This window comes from Mastomys coucha, unplaced genomic scaffold (genome assembly GCF_008632895.1).
Source record: "Mastomys coucha isolate ucsf_1 unplaced genomic scaffold, UCSF_Mcou_1 pScaffold22, whole genome shotgun sequence".
NCBI lineage: Eukaryota > Metazoa > Chordata > Mammalia > Rodentia > Muridae > Mastomys > Mastomys coucha.
Genome location: NW_022196905.1, coordinates 233,502,141 through 233,522,568, shown reverse-complemented (window position 1 = coordinate 233,522,568; position 20,428 = coordinate 233,502,141). Strand labels below are relative to the sequence as shown.

The following is a 20,428-nucleotide window of genomic DNA, read 5'->3' as shown; positions in this document are numbered from 1 at the left end:
ACTGCTCTGGGGCTTTGTAGAACTGTGGTCGAGGCTTGCTAGTGGTGGGGGTGAGGCACCGACAGGGAGGCCCCTCATCTCTGAGAAAGCCAGAAGCTAAGGCTGCACTGAAGTAGAGGGCTCCTTAGCTAGCACTGGCCTCTGCATGCCCAGACTCTTTGTAGGACCCCGCTTGGGATGCTGAGGGAGGAGGCAAATCCTTTTCTTGTTCCCCTGGACTGCTGCTGGTTCCCCATTACAGCTTTGGAACAGGGACCACAGCCCCATTGCAGATCACAGCCCTTGATGCTTGTCCTGTCTTCCATCCTGATGACAGAACAGTAGGTGTCGGGGGAGGAGGAGTCAGGCTTCTCTTGTGCCTGGGTGACAGTCCATGCCCCCCGACCCCCGAACAGGCATCAGCCTGAAAATATGCCTAGCCCTTGATCTGCTCCATGTGCTGGCCTATCTGTGCCCTGATCTGTTGCTCACACACTCTCCCCTTAGCCCCTCCTCCATGCACACAGGTGACCACTTCCCAAGGAGCAGCTGGCAAAGCCTGGTCCCTCCCTGCTGTGCTTTTGAGAGATGGTGAATTAGTATGGAGAGCCACTGAGAGAGGGGTGCACTAGCCCTGGCCTAGAGCTCACCACTTTGAGGGGATTGAGGAAAAATGGTTCTCCTCAGTCTTGGTTTAAGCAGTTCTGTCCCCTAGGGGCCATTGCTAAAGTGACTTCCCCAGAGGCCAGCCTGGAGGTCCCCTGCAAACTCATTTTGCTGTATCCTTCAGGCCTCAGCCCAGGCCCAGCTGCTTGCATTCTCTTCCCGCCTTGATGGTGTGTTGTGATGGCTTCCTTCCTCCTCCAGGCAGACCTTCACTGTCCTGCTGATCAGCCACTACTTTGCTTGTAGGTGGGCGGCTCTTTGGCATCGGGAGGTGCTCAAGCCTGTCCGGGTCACCAGGCCCAGACCCCGTGGTACATAGGACCGTGGAGGCCATGTCCCAGCTTCAGGAGGAGCTGGTAGTCCTTCGGGAGAGGCTGGCCCTCCACGACAGTGACCGGCAAGCCACAACCACCCAGCTGCAGAACCAGGTACCTGGGGAGGCAGGGATGAGCAGAGGCCACTCAGTAGCCCTCTGTGGAACAGGTCAGAGGACATTGTCAGGGCACCTAGACTCCACCAGAAGCCAGATGGTGACACTCTTCTGGTTTGAGAAGATGCTACAGGGTGAGGCGGTTCAGACTCAGCATCTTACTGCAGCAAGTGTCTTTAAGCACCTGAGCATCTTCCCAGCCAGAACATTTTCCTCTCTAATTGATGAAATCTACTTGCTTACTAAGAGGGGAAGTCAAAAGTGGACTGCTCAGACTGTCTGGTATCCCGCCCCACCCCGCATAGCTTTAAGGAGGACCCCCAACCCACCCTCAGGCCTCAGATGACTTGAGAATCCAAACTGGACCTAGCTTCTGCTCAGGTCTTATTGGTGAGCTTTTTGATCACGTGTGTATTACAATGTTCTTAAGGGATGATATCTGTGGCTCTGTACCCATTAGCTGTGCTCTGTGGGTCCAACCCTGTGGAGACATGGCCAGCCTCCTGGATCTGGAGCCGTGAGTAAACCCTGACTCTGTCTGGCAGCGCTTACTAGTCCTGGGCTGGGTGACTACCAGTCTGCACCTCATTTCCTCATCTACAAATGGATAAGACAACAGAATCCAGATGTTCTAGCACATCATAGGGACAGATGTGACTCTGGAACCCTGGACATATATCTATCTGTCTGAGGCTGTCTTGGCCATGAGGCTGTCTTGGCCATGAGGCTGTAGGGGCGTTGTCTGTCCTATGAACCCTATTTTCTGATTTCCAGCCAGGCTGTGGTTATCAGATGGGTTGGTTGCAAGAGTGGACGAGAAGTTGGTTATGTACTACAGAGTGTGATGTCCTGTGGGGGCTGCTCCTTGAATTCCTGAGCCTCACAGTGGTAGTTTGTGTTGTGGATTTTCATTTTTTTGGTTTTTGTTTTATTTTTTTCAAGGGTTTCTCTGTGTAGCCCTGGCTGTCCTGGAACTTACTCTGTAGACCAAGCTGGCCTTGAACTCAGAAATCCGCCTGCCTCTGCCTCCCAAGTGCTGGGATTAAAGGCATGTGCTGCCTGCCATGCCTTACTGTATTAGCTCAAACTGCTGTTGAACTTAGGGTGATCCTCCTGTGCTCCTCCAGGTGTAGGGCATATACCTGATTCAGTTTGTTATCATTATCATATTTTTCCTTTTTTTTTAGACAGAGGCTTCCTATATGACCTTGAACTCAGAGGCAACAATCTTGTCTCTGGTTTCTAGGGCTGGGATGATAGGTGGGCACCTCCATGCCTAACTCAGTTTATAATTTTTTTGAGGATCCACCACTCTGTTTTCTACAGTAGCTGTACCATTTCCCATGTCACCAACAATGCTCAGAGTTCTGGTCTCTCTGTATTCTCCTTGACACTTATTTAATAGCCATTCCAGTGGGTACGGGGTGGTATGTCACTGTGGGGGTTAAGGGTTTTGTTTTGTTTGGTTTTTCAAGACGGGGTTTTTCTGTGTAGCCCTGGCTGTCCTGGAACTCACTTTGTAGATCAGGCTGGCCTTGAACTCAGAAATCTGCCTGCCTCTGCCTCCCAAGTGCTGGGATGAAAGGTGTGTGCCACCCCAGCCAAGTTATTCATTTTTTTAACCCAGGAGATTTGAGTATTGGCCTTTTCTGGATATCAACCCTTTCTCAGTAACTGATTAGCACATTTCCTTCCCACTTGATGGTTGCCTTTCACTCGACTGATGGCTTTGGTTTCAGGGATGATACCTGTCACTCTACCTGAGATGTTATGTTTTTAATGTTTCATTTGTGTCTGTGTGCCACTGCATGTGGTACCTGCAGAAGCCAGAAGAGGGCATCTGATCCCTTGGGACTGGGGTTACACACTGTTGTTTGCCACAGTGTGATTGCTAGGAATCAAAACCTGGATCTTTTGAGAGAGTAGGTGATGCTTTTAGCTTCTACATCATGTCTTCAACCCCTATATAGACCTGTGAGTTTTGTTGAGTTGTAGAAGTACAAAAGTTAATTTTTGTAAAGACCACTTAACTTTTTTTTTTTTTAACTTGTTTATGCTTTGGGGGCCATATCAAAAATTCTTCTGCCAAATTCAGTGTCATGATGTTTTTCTCTATATTCTTCTAAGAGTCTTATCATTTGATTTCTTGTGTTTGGGTCTTTGATCCATTTGCTGTTTTTTCTGTATATTACTCTATGGTATATGGGTAAGGGCCCAGCTTATATGATATTTGACATGTGGAGACACAGTTCTCCATCTCTAGTTGTCAACATTATGATTTGCCGTTGCATAGTCTTTGCACACCTGTCAAAGCTCATTAGAACACATCTGCGAGGTTTACTCTGGACTCCCTGGTCCTGCCTGTTACCCAGTCTGCCCTTCTGCCTGAGCCACACTGCTCTCTGATTGCTGTGGTACTGAAGTCAAGGCACAGACTTCCACCTTCGTTTTTCTTGTCCAAGACAGTGGCATCCTTTGACTTCACACATGAATTTTAGCATGAAATTAAAAAAAAAAAAAAGTCTTCAGAAAATGCTGTTAAGTTTTGGTAGGAACTGTCTTGCCGCTCTAGATTGCTTTGGGTTTTGTTAATACCCGATTTATTGTGCCTTTGACCCATGACCCACGCTGACTTTCCTTTACTGCTGCTGCCTTTAATTTCCTTTGATGGCTTTTGTAGTTTTCATTCTGTATGGTTCTGGTGTGTGTGTTTGCAGACACATGCACCTATGCATGCATGGGTAGGGGCTGGAAGTGACATGGAGTATCATTCTCTGTTGTTTCCCACCTTTTTTTTTTTTTTTTTTTTTTTTTTTTTTTTTTTTGGTTTTTCCAGACAGGGTTTCTCTGTGTAGCCTCAGCTGTCCTGAACTCACTCTGTAGACCAGGCTGGTTTCGAACTCAGAGATCCCCCTGCCTCTGCCTCCCAAGTGCTGGGACTAAAGGTGTGTGCCACCACCTCCCGGCTCCCACCTTATTTTTTGAGATAAAGTCTCTTACTGATCCCAGAGCTCACCATTTCGGGGAGACTAGCTATTCTGAGTGGCTAGGAAGCCCTTGGAATCTACTTCCTGTCTCAGTCCTTCCAGGGCTGTGTGCTGCCCTGCCTGGGTTTAATACATGTTAACCTTTCTATTCTTTATGTGTATGGATATCCTTCTCACATGTCTGTCTGTTGACCACACCTATGTAGTGCCCTTTGAGGACTGCAGTTACTACAGATGGTTGTAAGGTGCCATGTGGGTGCTGGGAATTGAACTGGGATCATCCGGGCACCCGGCCTCTTAGCCACTGAGCCGTCTCTCTAGCCCCAGCCATGCCCAGCTTTTTCCGTGGATGATGGGGGCCTGAGCTGAGGCCCGCAGCTTGGGCAGCAAGCACTTTACCAACAAGCATCTCCCTAGCTCCTCTTGTTTAAATTTATTCTGGTTTTCTTTTTTTGATGCAACTGTAAGTGGAATGACTTTATTTTTTCCTTTGGATTGTCTGTTGTTATAGCAACACAACTGACTTTTGTGTTGATTTCATATCCTGCTACTCTGCTAAAGTTAATAGTTCTTACTGGCCTGATTTTAAAATCAAATTAGTTGCCAGCTTTAAACCTGTTTGCATGAAAATCTGCCTACCTGTCCTTCCATTGATGGGGATTGAACCCACAACCTTGTGTTTAGTTAGTCACAGCGCAGCCCTGGCCTAACATTGGAAGATGTGGTTCCTCTGGGCTGACAGTCCAACATGGCCACTTCTGCATGAAGTCATGTAGTAGTTCTGGTCTATAGTGGAGTGTGCATCCATCAGCCCACCTCAGCCCAGTACTTCCCTCTGGTCAACTTCACCACCCCCCACTGTGGTGTCTGAGGGCACTCCAGAATTCAGTACTCATCACATGCATTTACTAAGAACCAGCCTAGTGCACAGCACTAGGAACGCAGCCCCTAGGGTCACCACGGGTCTCTTATGCTGCTAGCCCAGGGTGTGAGCATCCCTAATCCCCAAATCCCAAAAGTTCAAAACCACGTATTGACATAAGGCCGCAACTCTAAGCCCAAACAAAGTTTATTTCATATCCCAAAATGTTATTAAAAATACTGTAAAAATGACCTCAGGTTATGTGTAGAAGGTATATATGATACACAGGTAAGCAAGCTGCCTAGACCTGGGCTCCGTGTCCAAGATAGCTCATTGTCAGTGTGCAAAAAGAAGAATCAGAGCTATAGAGAGTTTCCAGCCCTAAGCATTTCAGATGCCAGATTCTACTACAAACTGTTTATAGTACACTACGTCGTGCGCTGGGCCTTGACAAACACATTGCATAGATTCCCATATTTAGTCTCCAAGGCCTTGATGCAATCGCCTTAGAGTGTGGCTGAGGGAGTGGAAAGGCGGGAAGTGGTGAAAGGACCTCTCTCCATGGCTGCTCTCAGGAGCTGAGGTCTAGTTGGGTTTGACATACTGTGTTCCCAAATGCTACCCCCGCCCCTTGGGGGTTGGGGGCTGAGGAGATAACTTGGCACTGGATACAGCTGTGCAGGCCAGGCCAGCCTCTTGCTAGGTGGAACAGCAGAATGCGTCAGGTGGTTGTGTGTGTGTGTGTGTGTGGGGGGGGGGGGTTACTGCCTTAATCCCCCAGGGGCTCCAGGTAAGATGACAATTCAGCAAGGCTCTGTAGTTAGTACCCTCGGCAGAGCCTCTCTCTCTTCGCCTGAGATAGCTGCTGACCACGCTGCCCAGGCATGGTGGGAGGTAGAGAGTTAATCACTGGGTTGGGAGCGAACAGCTGAGAAAATGCAGACCTGGGCGGGTGCGCCACCTCTACCCAGTTGCTTCTGCCGAGGTAAATGTAGGCTTGTATCAGGTTAGTAGACAGACAGGCCCCAGTCACTCTGCCCCCTGCCTTAGTCTCTCTAGCTTCAGTGGTTCTGAACCTTCCTAATGCTGCGACCCTATAGTACAGTTCCTGATGTCATGATGAGAGTCCCCCAACCACAAAAAAATATTTTCATTGCTGCTTCATAACAGTAATTTGGCTACTGTTATGAATCGTAATGTAAATATTTTCGGAGATAGAAGTTTGTCAAAGGAGTTGCTACCCACAGGTTGAGAACCTCTTGGATAGCTGATAACCTCAGGTGGAAGAGGGATGTTACCCAAGGCTACAAGGGTGTCCCCTCAGCTTTGCTAGACTCCCAATTCTCTGACTCAGGAGTTATGCACACTGCCCTCTGCTGTTGAACACTAAGTATCTACCATGTGCTTGGTCCCCTGTTCCTCTGTAGCCCTCCCTTCCTAGCTCACAGCCTCAGGTCAACTGTGTGGGTTGGGGAGGCACAGGGTGTGTACCTTGCTCTCTGCTCTTCCTGTGCCTGTCTTCCATCCAGTTCTCTGGGCATTCCATTTGTTTCTCAGACACTTACCTGCTCTCCCAGACTCTTCCCTCAAGCACTCCGGAAGCAGAGCCTCCCTTCAAGTGCAAGTAGGGGCCTTCTCCTAACAGCTGGCTCTACCTGCCCTGGTCTGGGTGCAGCTGGTCCTCAGGAGCTATGAAGGAGTTAGTGGGTGTGCCTGATGGGGAAAATGGCTACCCCTAACAGGGTGTCCTTTCAGACCAGCAGAGTTAGGCTCCCCTTCTCTGCTTCCTGAGATGAGCTCACAGGTAACAGGGTCTGATATCTCAGACCAAGATGGTCTTCTGTGGTCCCTTCCTCCTTATCAACAAGTCTTCCCATCACATCCCTTGTCCTGTGTCCCCTTGTTGGTCCCAGCAGAGCCAATAGCACCTGAGTTCCCATTGTGATGCAAGAAGGAGCTAGGTTGTAGACAAACCAGACGGCCTGACTCCCAGGAAGCATTGCCAGCCCACATTCCCCACAGCAGGGCTGAGAACCCAGCATCAGCCAGCACTGGAGACAGCCAAGGTCAGAACTTCAGCCTTGGGCGTGGTGAGGCAATGTGGAGAGGTAGAAAGTAGATCCTCTAATTTCAGGGTTGTTGAAATGCAAAAGAAACCCATACACTGAAAGCCCAACTGGAAAAGATGTAGAATCCACTGAGCTGTGCTTCTGCAGCCTGGAGGCCTGCTCCTTCTTATCCACAGGTTCTTTCTTGATGAGATGATAGGGAGGCACCACAGGGCAAGGCAGAGTTGTGGAAAAGAATGCTACACATCAAGTCTGATCCGGGCTTGTCAGGGGCCTCTAGGGGCCAGAGGCCGTAGATCTGGGAGACACAGCTGGGAGGTGGCACTTCAGACTTCAAATTTTGTCCCCAAGACACAGATGAGCAAGTACTGGCTTTACAGTTGCCTTGCTGACAAATTCTGCAGTTGACCTTGCTGCTTCCCCAATGCAATGGTAGGACTTCAGGTGAACTTGCTTTATGGCCGCCCAATTCTGCTTGGGGCCAAAGGGCACTTGTGCACACGAGTGTGCACACACAGATTCTCACTCACTCAGACTGGGTTCTCAGCCCCTTATGGGCAGTGGTAATGGGTAGAGTAGAACCTTGGGCGGTGCTTTCCTACTGGGCCTATGGCCAGAAGTGCCATTGGGAAGGACTGTGCTTGAGGTGGGGACAGAGGTGAGTGAGTTTTCGGTCTTAGCTTTTAGGTCACCTGTTTGTCCCCTGGAGGTGTTGGCAGCCTGACTTGCCTTGCAGTCTCTCAATGGGGGCTCAGGCCACCAAGAGTTGACCTGCACTGGCCTCCTGAGTTTGCAGAAGAGGTGGAGAACGATCTATGGCCCTCTTCCTCCTGACTTGACCAGAGAAGCTAGCCTGTCCAGCTAGACACTCTGTCCAGTCCTAGGAAACAGTGACATCTGAGGCTACATTGCTACTAAGAGTCTTGTCTCATCTGCAATTTTATACATCCAAATACCCAGGTCACACCCACCGCCCTCTTTGAGACAGGGTCTTACTTACTATGTAGCCCTGGCTTGTCTGGAATTTGCCAGGTAGACCAGACTGGTCTCAAAACTCACAGAGAAATATGCCTGCTTCTGTTGGGATTAAAGGCATGTACCCTATGCCCAGCATTAGCCTATCTTTTGAGATAAAGTTCATGGTACTGGGTATGTTCTCATCAGACTGTGGCCCATGGAAACCCCATTGTAGACGCTTCTTTGGGTGGTCTTTAGGCATCCAGTTCGGTCTGTGTATCAGGTGAGGGTACAGTCAGCCTTATCTGCCTGGTGCTTGTCGGCACTATTCCCCTTTACCTCGTTTAGTAATCAGAACCCAATACTTTTGTGGCCAGGATATATGAACCTCTGACTCTCAACCCACCTTCTCCAAGGAGACAGTCAATCTAGAATATTCTCAGGGGAAACCCAACATGATCTGGCAAATTCTGCTACTAGGGCTCTTGTCTGTCAAGCCTGTTCCCTGAAGAGGGCTCCTGGGGCAGGCTAATGTCAGCTCAGGGTCTGCGGTAGCCTGCTGGGGGCAGCTACAAGGAAGGGCTAGGATTTTTATTCAAGGCATTGTTGACACTGAGGTCCCCCCTCCCCATGCACTGAGTGCACTGTTTGCCCGTGTTCACTTCCACCTTGCTGGTCACGTCATAGTTCTTCAAGGTTCTGGATGTGGCCTGGCTGCAGAAGGCACAGCCCCACAGGCAAACTCACTAGAAACTGCTCAAGGTGGAAAGTGCTGTAACCGTTTATGTAACTTCAGAGTCCTCTTAAAGCAGGAGAATACTAAACATTTTTAGCTGGGTGGTGGTGGCACATGCTTTCGATCCCAGCATTCAGGAGGCAGAGGCAGGCAGATCTCTGAGTTTGAGGTCAGCCTCATCTACAGATAGTTCTAAGACAGCCAGGGCTACACAAAGAAACCTTGTCTTGAGAAAAGAAAGGGGGGGGGGAGAGTCTGGAGAGGTGGGCTCAGCAATTAAGAGCACATAATTGGGGTTGAGAGTCAAGAGGCTCTTCCAGAGGTCCTGAGTTCAATTCCAGGAACCACATGGGGACTCGCAACCATCTGTAATGGGATCCAATACTCTCTTCTGATGTGTCTGAAGACAGCTACAGTGCACTCATATAAATAAAATAAATAAAAAAGCAGACCCAGGGCTTCAGAAGGGACCTGTGCTAGTAAGGGGTCCTGAGTTTCCTAAGAGTACCTCTCCAGGCCTTCCTGCAGAGCCATGGCTGGTACCTTCTTGCAGGAAGAGAACACTGAAGGCCATTGAGAACAGGCTAGCTTACCAAGCCTTATGCTTGAACATAGGGAAACCTGAGGTCCTGGGATCAGAGGGGTAATGCTGGCTATCACTGGAGCTGGGCAAGAGGCCTGGGTGTGGGCCGGTGGTGTAAGGACCTGGCTTTGTGCCCACAGGTGGAGAATCTAAAGGAAAAGCTCATTAGCCAGGCCCAGGAGGTGAGCCGACTTCGATCAGAACTGGTGAGACCCAGGACCTTCCTGAGGGGAGGGGTGGGTGTGTCGAGCCATGGTCACTCTTCCACCTCGGGATGCGGCTGTCTCTGAGTATCCATGCCCTATTCCGCTCATGCTGTCTTGTCTCAGATGTGTCACTTCACACCACAGAGCAGGGGGCTGGATCTCATTTGCTGACATCAAAGAGGAGTGTGAACTCTGTGCATATATTTGACTTTGTGTGACTTTCACACTAAAGAAAATAGACTGAGAGGGGCCGGGGCAAGAGGAAGCGTGCCTGCCTTGCTTTGCTGGCCTCCTTTCCTGCCTTTCTTTTGACTTTTTTCTGAGCCCTGGCCTCTTACTTTGCCTGCCTGTCCCTTTCTTTCCCCACTTTCTCTTTTCCTCCATTCTCTTGCTCATGCCTCCTCTGGGCCCTGGCTCTCCACAGGGAGGCACCGATGTGGAAAAGCACCGGGACAGACTGATGGTGGAGAATGAGCAGCTGAGGCAAGAGCTGAGACGCTGTGAGGTGGAGCTACAGGAGCTTCGGGCCCAGCCGGTGGTGCCCTGTGAGGGTTGCGAGCACAGCCAGGTAGGCTGGAAGACAGCTTCCACCCTGGGCCTGCGGCCTCAGCTGCTTGGGATGACCCTGTTCCCACCTGGCTGCCTTGACTACCCGCAGGAGAGCAGCCAGCTCCGTGACAAGCTGTCCCAGCTGCAACTGGAAGTGGCTGAGAACAAAGGCATGCTGTCAGAACTGAACCTGGAGGTGCAGCAGAAAACCGACCGGCTGGCAGAGGTAGAGCTGCGTCTCAAGGACTGCCTGGCTGAGAAAGCACAGGAGGAGGAGCGGCTCAGCCGGCGGCTGCGTGACAGCCATGAGACAATCGCCAGTCTGAGGGCCCAGTCCCCACCTGTTAAGGTGAGTATCCAGATAGGCTGCATTGCCTGAAGGAATCTTGGGCCCAGGGCAGGGCTTGCCCCTAGAAGGGCCTTGTTCCACTGACTGACTAGGTGTGCATGCCAAAGGGCTCTTTCCAGTCTTGTTCTTTAGTTGGTCCCTGCCTCACTCACTGACAGGGAAGGCTCTGTGAAGGTGAAGGTGGCTCTTTGTATGCTGGGCACAGGTGCACCTACTGTTGTCTTTGTCCTTCTTGTCAGTTTGTGCCCAGCCTGGGCTCAGTCAGGCTTCTTGCAGGCTCCCCTTTTAGAAGATACTAGCAGGCTCTGCGGTAGTCTGCAGAACCAGAACCCTTCAGCCCCCAGAGGTCGCTGGGATGACACTCATGTGTGGGTCAGCCGCCTCTAACGATGCTATGTCCTGTGTCCTTCCCTCTCTTTGCAGTATGTCATCAAGACAGTGGAGGTAGAGTCTTCCAAGACCAAGCAGGCCCTTAGCGAGTCCCAGACCCGGAACCAGCACCTGCAGGAGCAAGTAGCCATGCAGCGGCAGGTGCTTAAGGAGATGGAGCAGCAGCTGCAGAACTCCCATCAGCTGACAGTCCAGCTGCGGGCTCAGGTGTGCAGGCCAAGACACTCGAAAGAACTGAGGTTCAGTTTCTCTTTTCCCCTGGCCATGGGGTTAATCTGTTTCCTCATCTGTAACATGAGCTGGTCACAGAAGTTCCTTCACAGTGGGGACACAGGAAAATGATCTCAGGGGGTTGTCCCTGGCCACCCGCAGGTGTGCTCAGGTTGTCCTGCCTGCTCTTCCCAATCTGCTGAGCATATGTACCTTGGGGACATGTGGCCTATCACCTGTTATGGGCACAGACCAGTTGGAACTGGGGCTAATACAGGAAGGTTATGGCTGTACAGACTGACAGCCCTGCTGGGGGAAAGCAGGCCACTCCATCCCTCTACACCAGCCAGCCATAACATGTCCATGCCGTCCCCATGCCCCCAGCCTCCCGCACTTGCCTTTTCTTTTCTCATTCCCCCTCCTCACTGAACCTTTTCCTGGCCTGGCTATCAGATTGCCATGTATGAGGCAGAGCTGGAGCGGGCACACGGGCAGATGCTGGAGGAGATGCAGTCCTTGGAGGAGGATAAGAACCGGGCCATTGAGGAGGCCTTTGCACGGGCCCAGGTGGAGATGAAGGCGGTACACGAGAACCTGGCAGGTGAGCTGGAAGCTGGCCTTGCCCATCCCTATGCCCCCGCCTCATAGCCCAGATACCCAACACCTTTGCCCCATTTAGGTGTCAGGACCAACCTGCTGACGCTGCAGCCTGCACTGAGGACCCTCACCAATGATTACAATGGGCTCAAGCGGCAGGTGCGGGGGTTCCCCTTGCTGCTGCAGGAGGCTCTCAGGAGTGTCAAAGCTGAGGTGAGCAAGCCATGGTGAGGCCAGTCACCTTAATTCAGAGCCCTTTCTTAAGGCACACACTGTCCTCTCATGAGCTCCCGTCTGTGCCGCTGTACCCTTATGTCTATCAGGGTTGTTTATTTGAGACAGTGCTTTTAGCACAGGCTGACCTCCATTCCATATTTTCCTGCCTCAGCCTCCCCAAGTATTGTAATCTGCCACCATGTTTGGCTTGTTCTGTTTACTTTCTTGATATGCTAGGGATTGAGCTCAGGGCTTCACACCTGGTAGGCAAATGCTCTACCACCAAGCTTTATCCCTTGGTGCTCATTTTGTTTTTAAAAGGCGTCCTCACACCATATGAGACCTAGCCAGTGACTCCTAAATGTCTCCCACGTGGCAGAGCCCCCTCTTAGCCACTGGCTTCTCAAGTTCATATGACAGCTCTGCAGAGATGGATATATATTTTGGGAAAGGAGAGTAGTTCTTTAAATAACGCTGTCAGGAATACATGGAGGTGGTGAAGAACCCAGGTCATTCTGAGCATCCTCACTCTTGGGTTAGTGTCTCTGGATCATTACCCCATGGAGGGAACAGATGGAATGTGTCCTTGTCCCTAGCTCCTTGAGAAAGGTTAGATTTGAAATTGCTGAATCGAGCCGTAGCCAAGTCCTCAGTCTCCGGTCTTTACTCACCCTTAGCCCAGATCTATCTCTCTTCATCTATAAAATGAAGCTATACGTCCTCAGAGGGATTATTGGGAAAGGTTGGTCTGCTATGTCAGGTTCTCAGCCTGGGCTGGTGAGGGTGATAATACCCTCAGGCCCAGTGAAGGGAAGCTGAGAGAGCCGGGCTTCTGAAGGCACTGTGTGTGCTCCGTAGATCGGCCAGGCCATCGAGGAGGTTAATAGCAACAACCAGGAGCTGTTGCGCAAGTACCGCCGGGAACTACAGCTGCGCAAGAAATGCCATAATGAGCTGGTCCGGCTCAAGGGTGAGTGTCTGAGCTGTGCATCAGAGCTGTACTTGCTGCTGCTGCTGCTGCTGATTCCAAGGCACAGGAAAACCAGGAAACTTGCTTAAAGACACACTCCTAGTATATGGGCCACCTTGGATTTGAACTTGATCATCTTCAAAGCTCCTTGCCCATGGTAGGTTCTGCCCAGGCCTGGGGGATGTGGGACACTGTGCAATGGTGGCGCTTGCTCCAGGTTCGGGTGTCACTCACTGATCTCTGCCCTGAGCCCTAGGGAGCACCTGCTGTGTCCTAGGCATCGTGGCAGACACTGGGGAATTAACTGTATCCCCAGACCATAGCCCTCGCCATGTTCATGGTGGCTGGGAGACGAGATAGTGATTATCAGTCATCCAGAGAATCCCAGCAGTGTCCCATCACCAGGGCTGGGAGCACACACATATAGCTGTCCTTTTTGCCTATCTGGTACCCAAGTTCTGCTTAGCATTGCCCGTGCCCCTTAGATTAATAGAATAAATCCCATGGTTTATGGAGTCCAAACTTCTTGAATAGATGAGGAAACTCAAGTCCACAAAGAGCGTTACCAAGAGATTGGCCGTACTGTTTAGCCATAAGGCAAAGCATCCTGACTTTGCTCAGGAAGAAGATGTAGTAAGTGAATTCATACAGTGATTGGAGTGACTGATACTATGTTTCTCCCCCCACTCCCTGCATAAAAGACGGGACTCCTGGGCCCTGGGCTGCTAGTCTGCCTGGAATTGCAATCTGACATCAATCCACCCCATCTCTCCATCAACCAATCTAGGAAACATCCGGGTGATTGCCCGAGTCCGGCCAGTCACCAAGGAGGATGGGGAAGGACCTGAGGCAACCAATGCTGTGACCTTTGACCCTGATGATGACTCCATCATCCACCTGCTGCATAAGGGCAAGCCCGTGTCCTTCGAGCTGGATAAGGTCTTCTCCCCATGGGCTTCCCAGCAGGATGTGAGTGTGGCTTCATGAACAGGGTATTTATAGGGACATGGAAGAAGCAGCAGAGGGAAGGACAGACACAGAAGGACAGAGGTCAAGGCTAGGTGGGGAAAAAATAACCTAAGAGTGGAGGATCGTGGGTCACTCTTCCACCCAGAAGAAAGAAGAGGGTGGGGAAGGTACAGTTGGAGGCCTTAGGGAGGGAGGTCCACACAGAACCTGCCTTACCCAGGGACTTTAGCCTGCCCACCCCATGGCTTCTCCCACTCCAAGGCCTCACTCATCTGCCAGTAGGCCTGGAGGCAGCCTCGCCTGCCCTGAATTTCTTTCCTGTAATAGTCCCATAGAACTTTCTAGAACCTTCCATTGTCTGTGACTCCTCAGAGCCAAGGCAACCTGAACACCGTGGGGGTCACGCAGACACAAGCCAGAGAACGGGCCAGGCACATACTCTCCTCTGCCTTCCCTGAGAATGAGCAAGCTGGGGTTAGGCCCTAGTCCCTGTGCTGGTGATAGTGGTTCTCATGGGTGAAGCTGGAGCTGGAGCTGTGGGCCCCCCATGCCAGCAGCACTGGAACCTGTGGTCCCTGCCCCATGTCTCCCCAGGTGTTCCAGGAGGTGCAGGCCCTCATTACCTCCTGCATCGATGGCTTCAATGTCTGTATCTTTGCTTACGGCCAGACAGGTGCTGGCAAGACTTATACAATGGAGGTAGGTGTTAGCCCAGTGGGGAGGGACTTAGGGGCCTAGCTTCCTTCTGTGAAATTTGGGTTTGCCTAGTGTATGCTTTGTCTTAATCTCATAACCACTCTGCGCTGCTGTTCCTTGTACTGTCTCCAAGGGACCAAACCTTCAAACAATAAGTTCTTCCCAGGAGCCTGCTCCTTAGGCTTGCATGTCTCAGGAGGTAGGGGGGCAGACCGTCAGAGGCCAGGCCTTCGTCCTTGCGTATATTCCCTGAACTTTTCTGTGGCTGCCTCAGACTATGCTCAAGGAATCCCAGGATATTGGGATGAATGATGAATGGCCCTGGGCCATGGGTGAGACTGGCTACCTGCATGACTACAGTTGTGGGAAGCTGGGCTCTTGGAGAAGGGCTTTATCCAGGTCATGTGCCCAGAGCTAGCCTTGTAAGGACAGGGCACTTGAGTAGAAGAATGTTTTGCTGTTGTTTTGAGACATGGTCTCTGTGTAGTCCTGGCTGTCCCAGAACTCGCTATGTTGGTCAGGCTGACCTTGAACTCAGAGATCCACCTGCCTCTGCCTCTCGAGTGCTTGGATTAAAGATGTGGGTTAAGATTCCCAGCCCAGAGTTGAAGAATCTGACTACAGAGAGAAATAGAAAACTCTAACCCTATGGAGTATTGCTTTGTTAATAGTAGTTTTCTGACTCACGAGAGGCTGCTGAGGACTCCCCCACATAGGATTGGGGTGGGGGGCAAGGGCTTGTCACTTCCTGCTGGTCAGGCCACTGGGCATCCCCTGTTGTGACCATCCCCTAACACACCCTCCCCTAACCCCCATACCTCATTTCTGGTTAGCAGGGCAGGGCAGGTGGGCTAGAGAGGGTAGCTCTATCTTGGGCTGTATAGAGGTCAAGTGTCCATCCTCTGAGCTCTCTGCTGAGGCCCAAGGGACCTGCTGTGACAGAACAGCCTGCCAGGGTCCTATCTGGCAGTTGGAGTGGCAGTGAGCACAGCACATCAGCAGGTGCCAGGGACAGCGGCAAAGTCAGTGAGGTTTCAGCAGGGATAGGGTAACTGAGGCATGGAGGAAGCCCCTGTGGGAGCATGGGAGGCCCCGAGGGAGCTGCTGTAGAAGAACTTACCACAGGCAGACCTGTAGGGCCTTGGAGTGTGCATGGCAGCCTGCATATTGAAGCAGATCTAACACAGGAATGGAATGAGGGAGGTGCCTTCAAAGCAGAGGGAAGGTGTCTGGGCCCACTCAGGTGGGCTCCAGATTTCTTCTGAAAGGTGGCCATTTCATCCAGCTTCAAGTACTTCCCCACAGAGCCTGGCTTCTAGCCTCTCAGATAGGGAGCCCCCCCAATGGGCCATGGGTGGCTCTTTATTTCAGCTGCCCCTTCCAGGAGGCCCAGTAGCCCATAAACCCTGGTGCTCCACAGGGGTAGTCTCTAAGACTTCACCACTGAGCTCCTTTCATGCTCACTAACTTCTTGGCAGGGAAATGCCACCTTCAAGGTCGGGAAACTTGCTTAGATTCTGAGAACACACCAGCAGAAGAGGCTCACCTGTAGGGGTGACAGATGTGGTGTGAGCCTCTGTGGGGCCACTGGGCCTTTACTTTTTTTTTGCCAACAGGGCACCCCCGAGAACCCAGGCATTAATCAGCGGGCCCTGCAGCTGCTCTTCTCGGAGGTGCAGGAGAAGGCGTCTGACTGGCAGTACAACATCACCGTCAGTGCAGCCGAGATTTATAACGAAGTCCTCAGGTGGGCCTGGGTGGGATCTCGGCAGTGTCAGTGCTGGTAGTGGGGCTTTCTGGTCTCCAAGTCTAAGATCCTCTCTTGGGAAGAGGATCTGCCCAAGTTTAGGAGGTAGGTCCTCCTCCCTTATCTAGAACTCCTGTGTTGTGGGCTGCACTGTACTGGGTAGGGATGGGGCCCCCTACCCAGGCAGAGGCTGTGTGATCCTTAGAACTTCTGTGGAAGTCTCTTTCTGAGTGCAGGGGAGAAACTGGGTGAAGAGGAGAGGCTAGCAGCCCTGTGGTCCAAGATTGGTGCAGGGGCAGATTCCAGACTAGGGATTGGGTGCAAGGCAAGCAGAGGCCAGAGTGGGAGGGGAGAAGTAATGTCTCGCTTGCCGCTCCAGGGACCTGCTGGGGAAGGAGCCTCAGGAGAAGTTGGAGATCCGACTGTGCCCGGACGGCAGCGGGCAGCTTTATGTGCCAGGGCTGACTGAGTTTCAGGTGCAGAGTGTGGATGACATCAACAAGGTAAGGAGTCCTGGGGAAGTGCTGGAGGCCCCGCCCACCAACAGCTGCTCTGGCAGACAGAACTGGGCTTCAAGGTGGGCTTTGCCACCACCTGACTACGCAGCTTGGGTCTCTCCAAGCCTGTTTCCTCATCTGAAAGGAAAGGAATGTATAGGAGCACACCTGTAAAGCTAAGTCAGGAGGATTGTGACTCTGAAACAAGTCTGACTACCTAGCAGGACCCTGACTCAGAAACTTTCATGTGGCTGGGAGTACACAGCTTTGTCAGCTCTCGGGCAAAGGCAGGTGGATCTCTGTGAGACCTGTCTGCTCTACACAGGGAGCCAGACCAGACAAGGCTACAGAGACCTGATCTCAAAACAAAAAATTAAAAATATAGCAAGATGTACTGTGCACCCTCTTCTCCCAGTATTTGAGACACAAAGGCAGGCAGAGAGCAGCTTGGTATGCACATATGACCTTGCCTCCGCCTAAAACCAAACAATACCAAAAACCTCAAAGAAACTTGAGTGTCCAGGTAAAACACACAGGGTGGCATTGCCCGTCCCAAGGGAGCCCACTGCCTTTTCCCCCAGGTGTTTGAGTTTGGCTACAACAACCGCACCACCGAGTTCACCAACCTGAACGAACACAGCTCGCGCTCCCACGCTCTGCTCATTGTGACAGTGAGAGGTGTGGATTGCAGCACAGGCCTCCGCACCACAGGTGAGAGATGCAGTGGCCATTCTGGTCAAGCCCTCCATCGGTATCCTTGGGGCAGCGCTGACCTGCCCTTTGCCCTGCCTTCAGGGAAGCTGAACCTGGTGGACCTGGCTGGCTCAGAGCGTGTGGGCAAGTCAGGGGCTGAAGGCAACCGCCTGCGAGAGGCACAGCACATCAACAGGTCACTGTCCGCCCTGGGGGACGTCATTGCTGCCCTGCGTTCTCGACAGGGCCATGTGCCCTTCCGCAATTCCAAACTCACCTACTTGCTGCAGGACTCTCTCAGTGGTGACAGCAAGACCCTCATGGTGGTACAGGTGAGGGCCTGGGGTTCAGGAAGGGCCTCCCCAGGCTGCCCCAGCCTTCCCCACCCCCTCATAGACCTCCACCAACATCCTCATGTAGTACACAAGTCCCTCCCCATGTTCACTGCTCACAGTGGGCACCCCCTGGTGACCATGCTGCTACCTCCTCTGCTGTACCATGGGGCAGCCAGTTGCCATGGGTTGGACCTGAGCTCTCTGTCCCTCAGGTATCCCCAGTGGAGAAGAACACCAGCGAGACTCTGTACTCCCTCAAATTTGCTGAGAGGGTTCGCTCTGTGGAGTTGGGCCCTGGGTCCCGCCGCACAGAGCTGGGTTCCTGGTCAAGCCAGGAGCACCTGGAGGTACTGGGGGGTGGGGGGAGGGGAGACTTAGGCTGGTGCTGAGTAGGGAAGGGGCAGACGGGCTGGTGTAGTGAGAGGACACTGCCATGGAGGTGGATGAGACTAGAGCTCAGTGGTGCTTTTGCTTTCTTGAGACAGTCTTTCACTATGTAGCATTGATTGGTCTAGAACTTGCTTTGGAGACCAGGCTAGCCTCAAACTCAGGAGATCTGACTGCTGAAATTAAAAGGGCTTATGCCACTCCCCATGACCCCTTCGGCCACCCTGTCTCAGTGGCCAGCAGTTGCCCATGGCAGATGCATTTTAAATTGTAGATAATGTTTAATTCCTGTCCTGTAACTTCTCAAGACAGCAGTGTCATTAGTCCCCTCTGTAGATGAGCCAGGGCAGCTTTGGCTTCTGTACCTACTGCCATCTCTATTCACAGTGGGAGCCGGCTTGCCAGACACCACAGCCTACAGCACGAGCCCATTCTGCCCCTGGCTCTGGGACCAGTAGCCGCCCAGGCTCCATCCGAAGGAAACTGCAGCCGTCAGGTAAGCCTGTCTAGGAGTGGACTGGCAGGGGGGAGCCAGGTTGGCCTTCCCTAGCTAAGGCTAAGCTGTTTTATAAAAAGAGAGGAAACAGCCTAGGAGCCAGGCCAGGCCGCTTCAGCCTGTAATCTCAGCTACTTGGGGGGCTGACACAAGAGGATTAGAGGTTTGAGGCCAGCCTGGTCAATACAGTCTCCAAACAGAATCTGAAAAAAGTAGTTAGGCATGATAGTTTGTACCTTGTGCCCCTAGCATTTGGGAGGCAGAGGCAGAAGAAGCAAGTTCTGGACTAGCATGGTTTACACAGTGAGTTCCAGGCCAGTGAAAGTCAAGCTGCTTGCTGAGCGTCTGGGAGTCCTGGCTTCCATCCTCAGTTCCATAAAACCATGTTTAAAATTCGTCTCCTTCCCTTGCCTGCTCTGGGCAGGAGACAGAAAGCAGAACTGTTTACTAAAAGCTCCTAGCTTGTGCTACTGACTGGAGGCCCACACTGTGTATATAGGAGCTCTCACCATGGTGGGGCTCCTCTGGTACCTGATTCTACCCACTTCCCACAAAGCAGTCCAGACATCTCCAGTGGAAAAGGGGGCCTGGCCACAGGTCTGTGACCCGAGATTCCTGCCTCCTCACTTGGAGGCCTGGCCCTTCACTGGGTCCAAGGAGGGGGAGGTAGCATAGCAAAGGATGCCCCCAAGTGAGACATCTATCACTTTGATTTCAGCCTGACAGCTGGGGCTGCAGTCTCCAGGTAAGTGGGGTTCAGCGACCTGGGGCTGCCCACCTGCTGCCCGCTGTTGGTTCAGGGCTGTCAGGGCTCTTGTACAGAGCCAGTCCTGTCTTTCGCTGCCCACTGTCATGTGCTTCTGCTGGCCTCCTGCTATGCATCTGCTGTGGGCAAGCCTCCTGAGGCAAGAGGCTGAGAGCTCCTTTTCTACTTTTTCAGGGAAGTTGAGGCCAGTGCCTGTGTGAAGACGTGCCACGCTGCCGGGCCTGGACCTGGGCCCTGTGGCCTGGCTACCTGCTGTACTCTGTAGCCCACCATGAATGAAGGAGATGGAGGCTCTCCCGCCCTGCCTCTCCTCAGAGATGAGAAACATGTTCAGAAGGAAGCGAGTCTGTGTGTGGCTCTGGGCACCCAAGCATGGGGCTTCTGGAAGGGCAGGGATGGCACTCTGCCTGGTGGTAGGAAGGGCTTGGGAGTCTAGCCCTTGCAGGGAGGGTGGGCCCTCTCCCCACCTGGCCCTTGGGCTGCGGTGTTCTCTACTAGTGGAGAAGACTTGAGGAACCAGCCCAGGGGTGGGAGGGTGGGGATAGCAAGAGCACTTCTATCTACCCTCCTGAGGAGGGGAGCCCTCACGGGGCATGTATATAATGTTCCTAGGTGTATATAGAAGGCCTCACCCTGTCAGGGGTCTGGGCTGTATTTATGGCTGGCAGAGGCCAGTGTGGAAGGGCTGGGTCCTGTTCATCTGCCTGATACCAGGCACTCTCCCTGCCCACTGATTCTCAACATGTTCCTCTCCCCAAATCCTATTTAAGAACTTTTGGAAGCTTAGCCATTTTTACTTATTAAAATGAATGTCTTTTTACACAAGCATAAGCTGAATCTTGATACTGGGAATCCCTGTGGATAGACCATGGAGAGTAGACATTGCGTACCCTGTTGCTCCCCACCCACAAGTTACCACCAAAGACACTGTGTCTCCCCTCTGAAGCACCCTGTGCACCCCTATAACCATTCCATCCTGTTGCGGCATCCCTTCATGTTACAGAAGGAAAACCAGGCTTCAAAGACCTGTCAGGTTTGCTGGCTGCATCAACAAGCTGTTCTGGAGGGCAGACTCTCAGGGATGCC

General features: G+C 52.2%; 1 protein-coding gene across 14 annotated transcripts in view; it reads left to right on the top strand.

Annotated features, from left to right (window-relative positions):
- The window catches only part of Kifc3 (kinesin family member C3), a 34,377-nt gene extending 14,210 nt beyond the window's left edge, over window positions 1-20,167 (top strand). For 6 of the 14 annotated variants that reach the window (XM_031340950.1, XM_031340946.1, XM_031340952.1 and 3 more), the window contains 17 exons: window positions 892-1,073; window positions 9,410-9,475; window positions 9,900-10,043; window positions 10,134-10,373; window positions 10,797-10,970; window positions 11,427-11,574; window positions 11,653-11,783; window positions 12,645-12,756; window positions 13,544-13,725; window positions 14,320-14,424; window positions 16,038-16,168; window positions 16,548-16,671; window positions 17,247-17,376; window positions 17,461-17,690; window positions 17,906-18,040; window positions 18,468-18,576; window positions 19,517-20,167. In XM_031340950.1, coding sequence (XP_031196810.1) covers window positions 892-1,073; window positions 9,410-9,475; window positions 9,900-10,043; window positions 10,134-10,373; window positions 10,797-10,970; window positions 11,427-11,574; window positions 11,653-11,783; window positions 12,645-12,756; window positions 13,544-13,725; window positions 14,320-14,424; window positions 16,038-16,168; window positions 16,548-16,671; window positions 17,247-17,376; window positions 17,461-17,690; window positions 17,906-18,040; window positions 18,468-18,576; window positions 19,517-19,542 — 2,369 coding nt within the window. In that variant the 3' untranslated portion in view covers window positions 19,543-20,167. Of the gene's footprint in view, window positions 1-891; window positions 1,074-6,905; window positions 7,033-9,409; window positions 9,476-9,899; window positions 10,044-10,133; window positions 10,374-10,796; window positions 10,971-11,426; window positions 11,575-11,652; window positions 11,784-12,644; window positions 12,757-13,543; window positions 13,726-14,319; window positions 14,425-16,037; window positions 16,169-16,547; window positions 16,672-17,246; window positions 17,377-17,460; window positions 17,691-17,905; window positions 18,041-18,467; window positions 18,577-19,294; window positions 19,322-19,516 lie in introns of those variants that run through there. The other 8 variants (XM_031340954.1, XM_031340947.1, XM_031340956.1 and 5 more) reach the window with 7 other exon arrangements.
- Window positions 20,168-20,428: the final 261 nt, after the last annotated feature.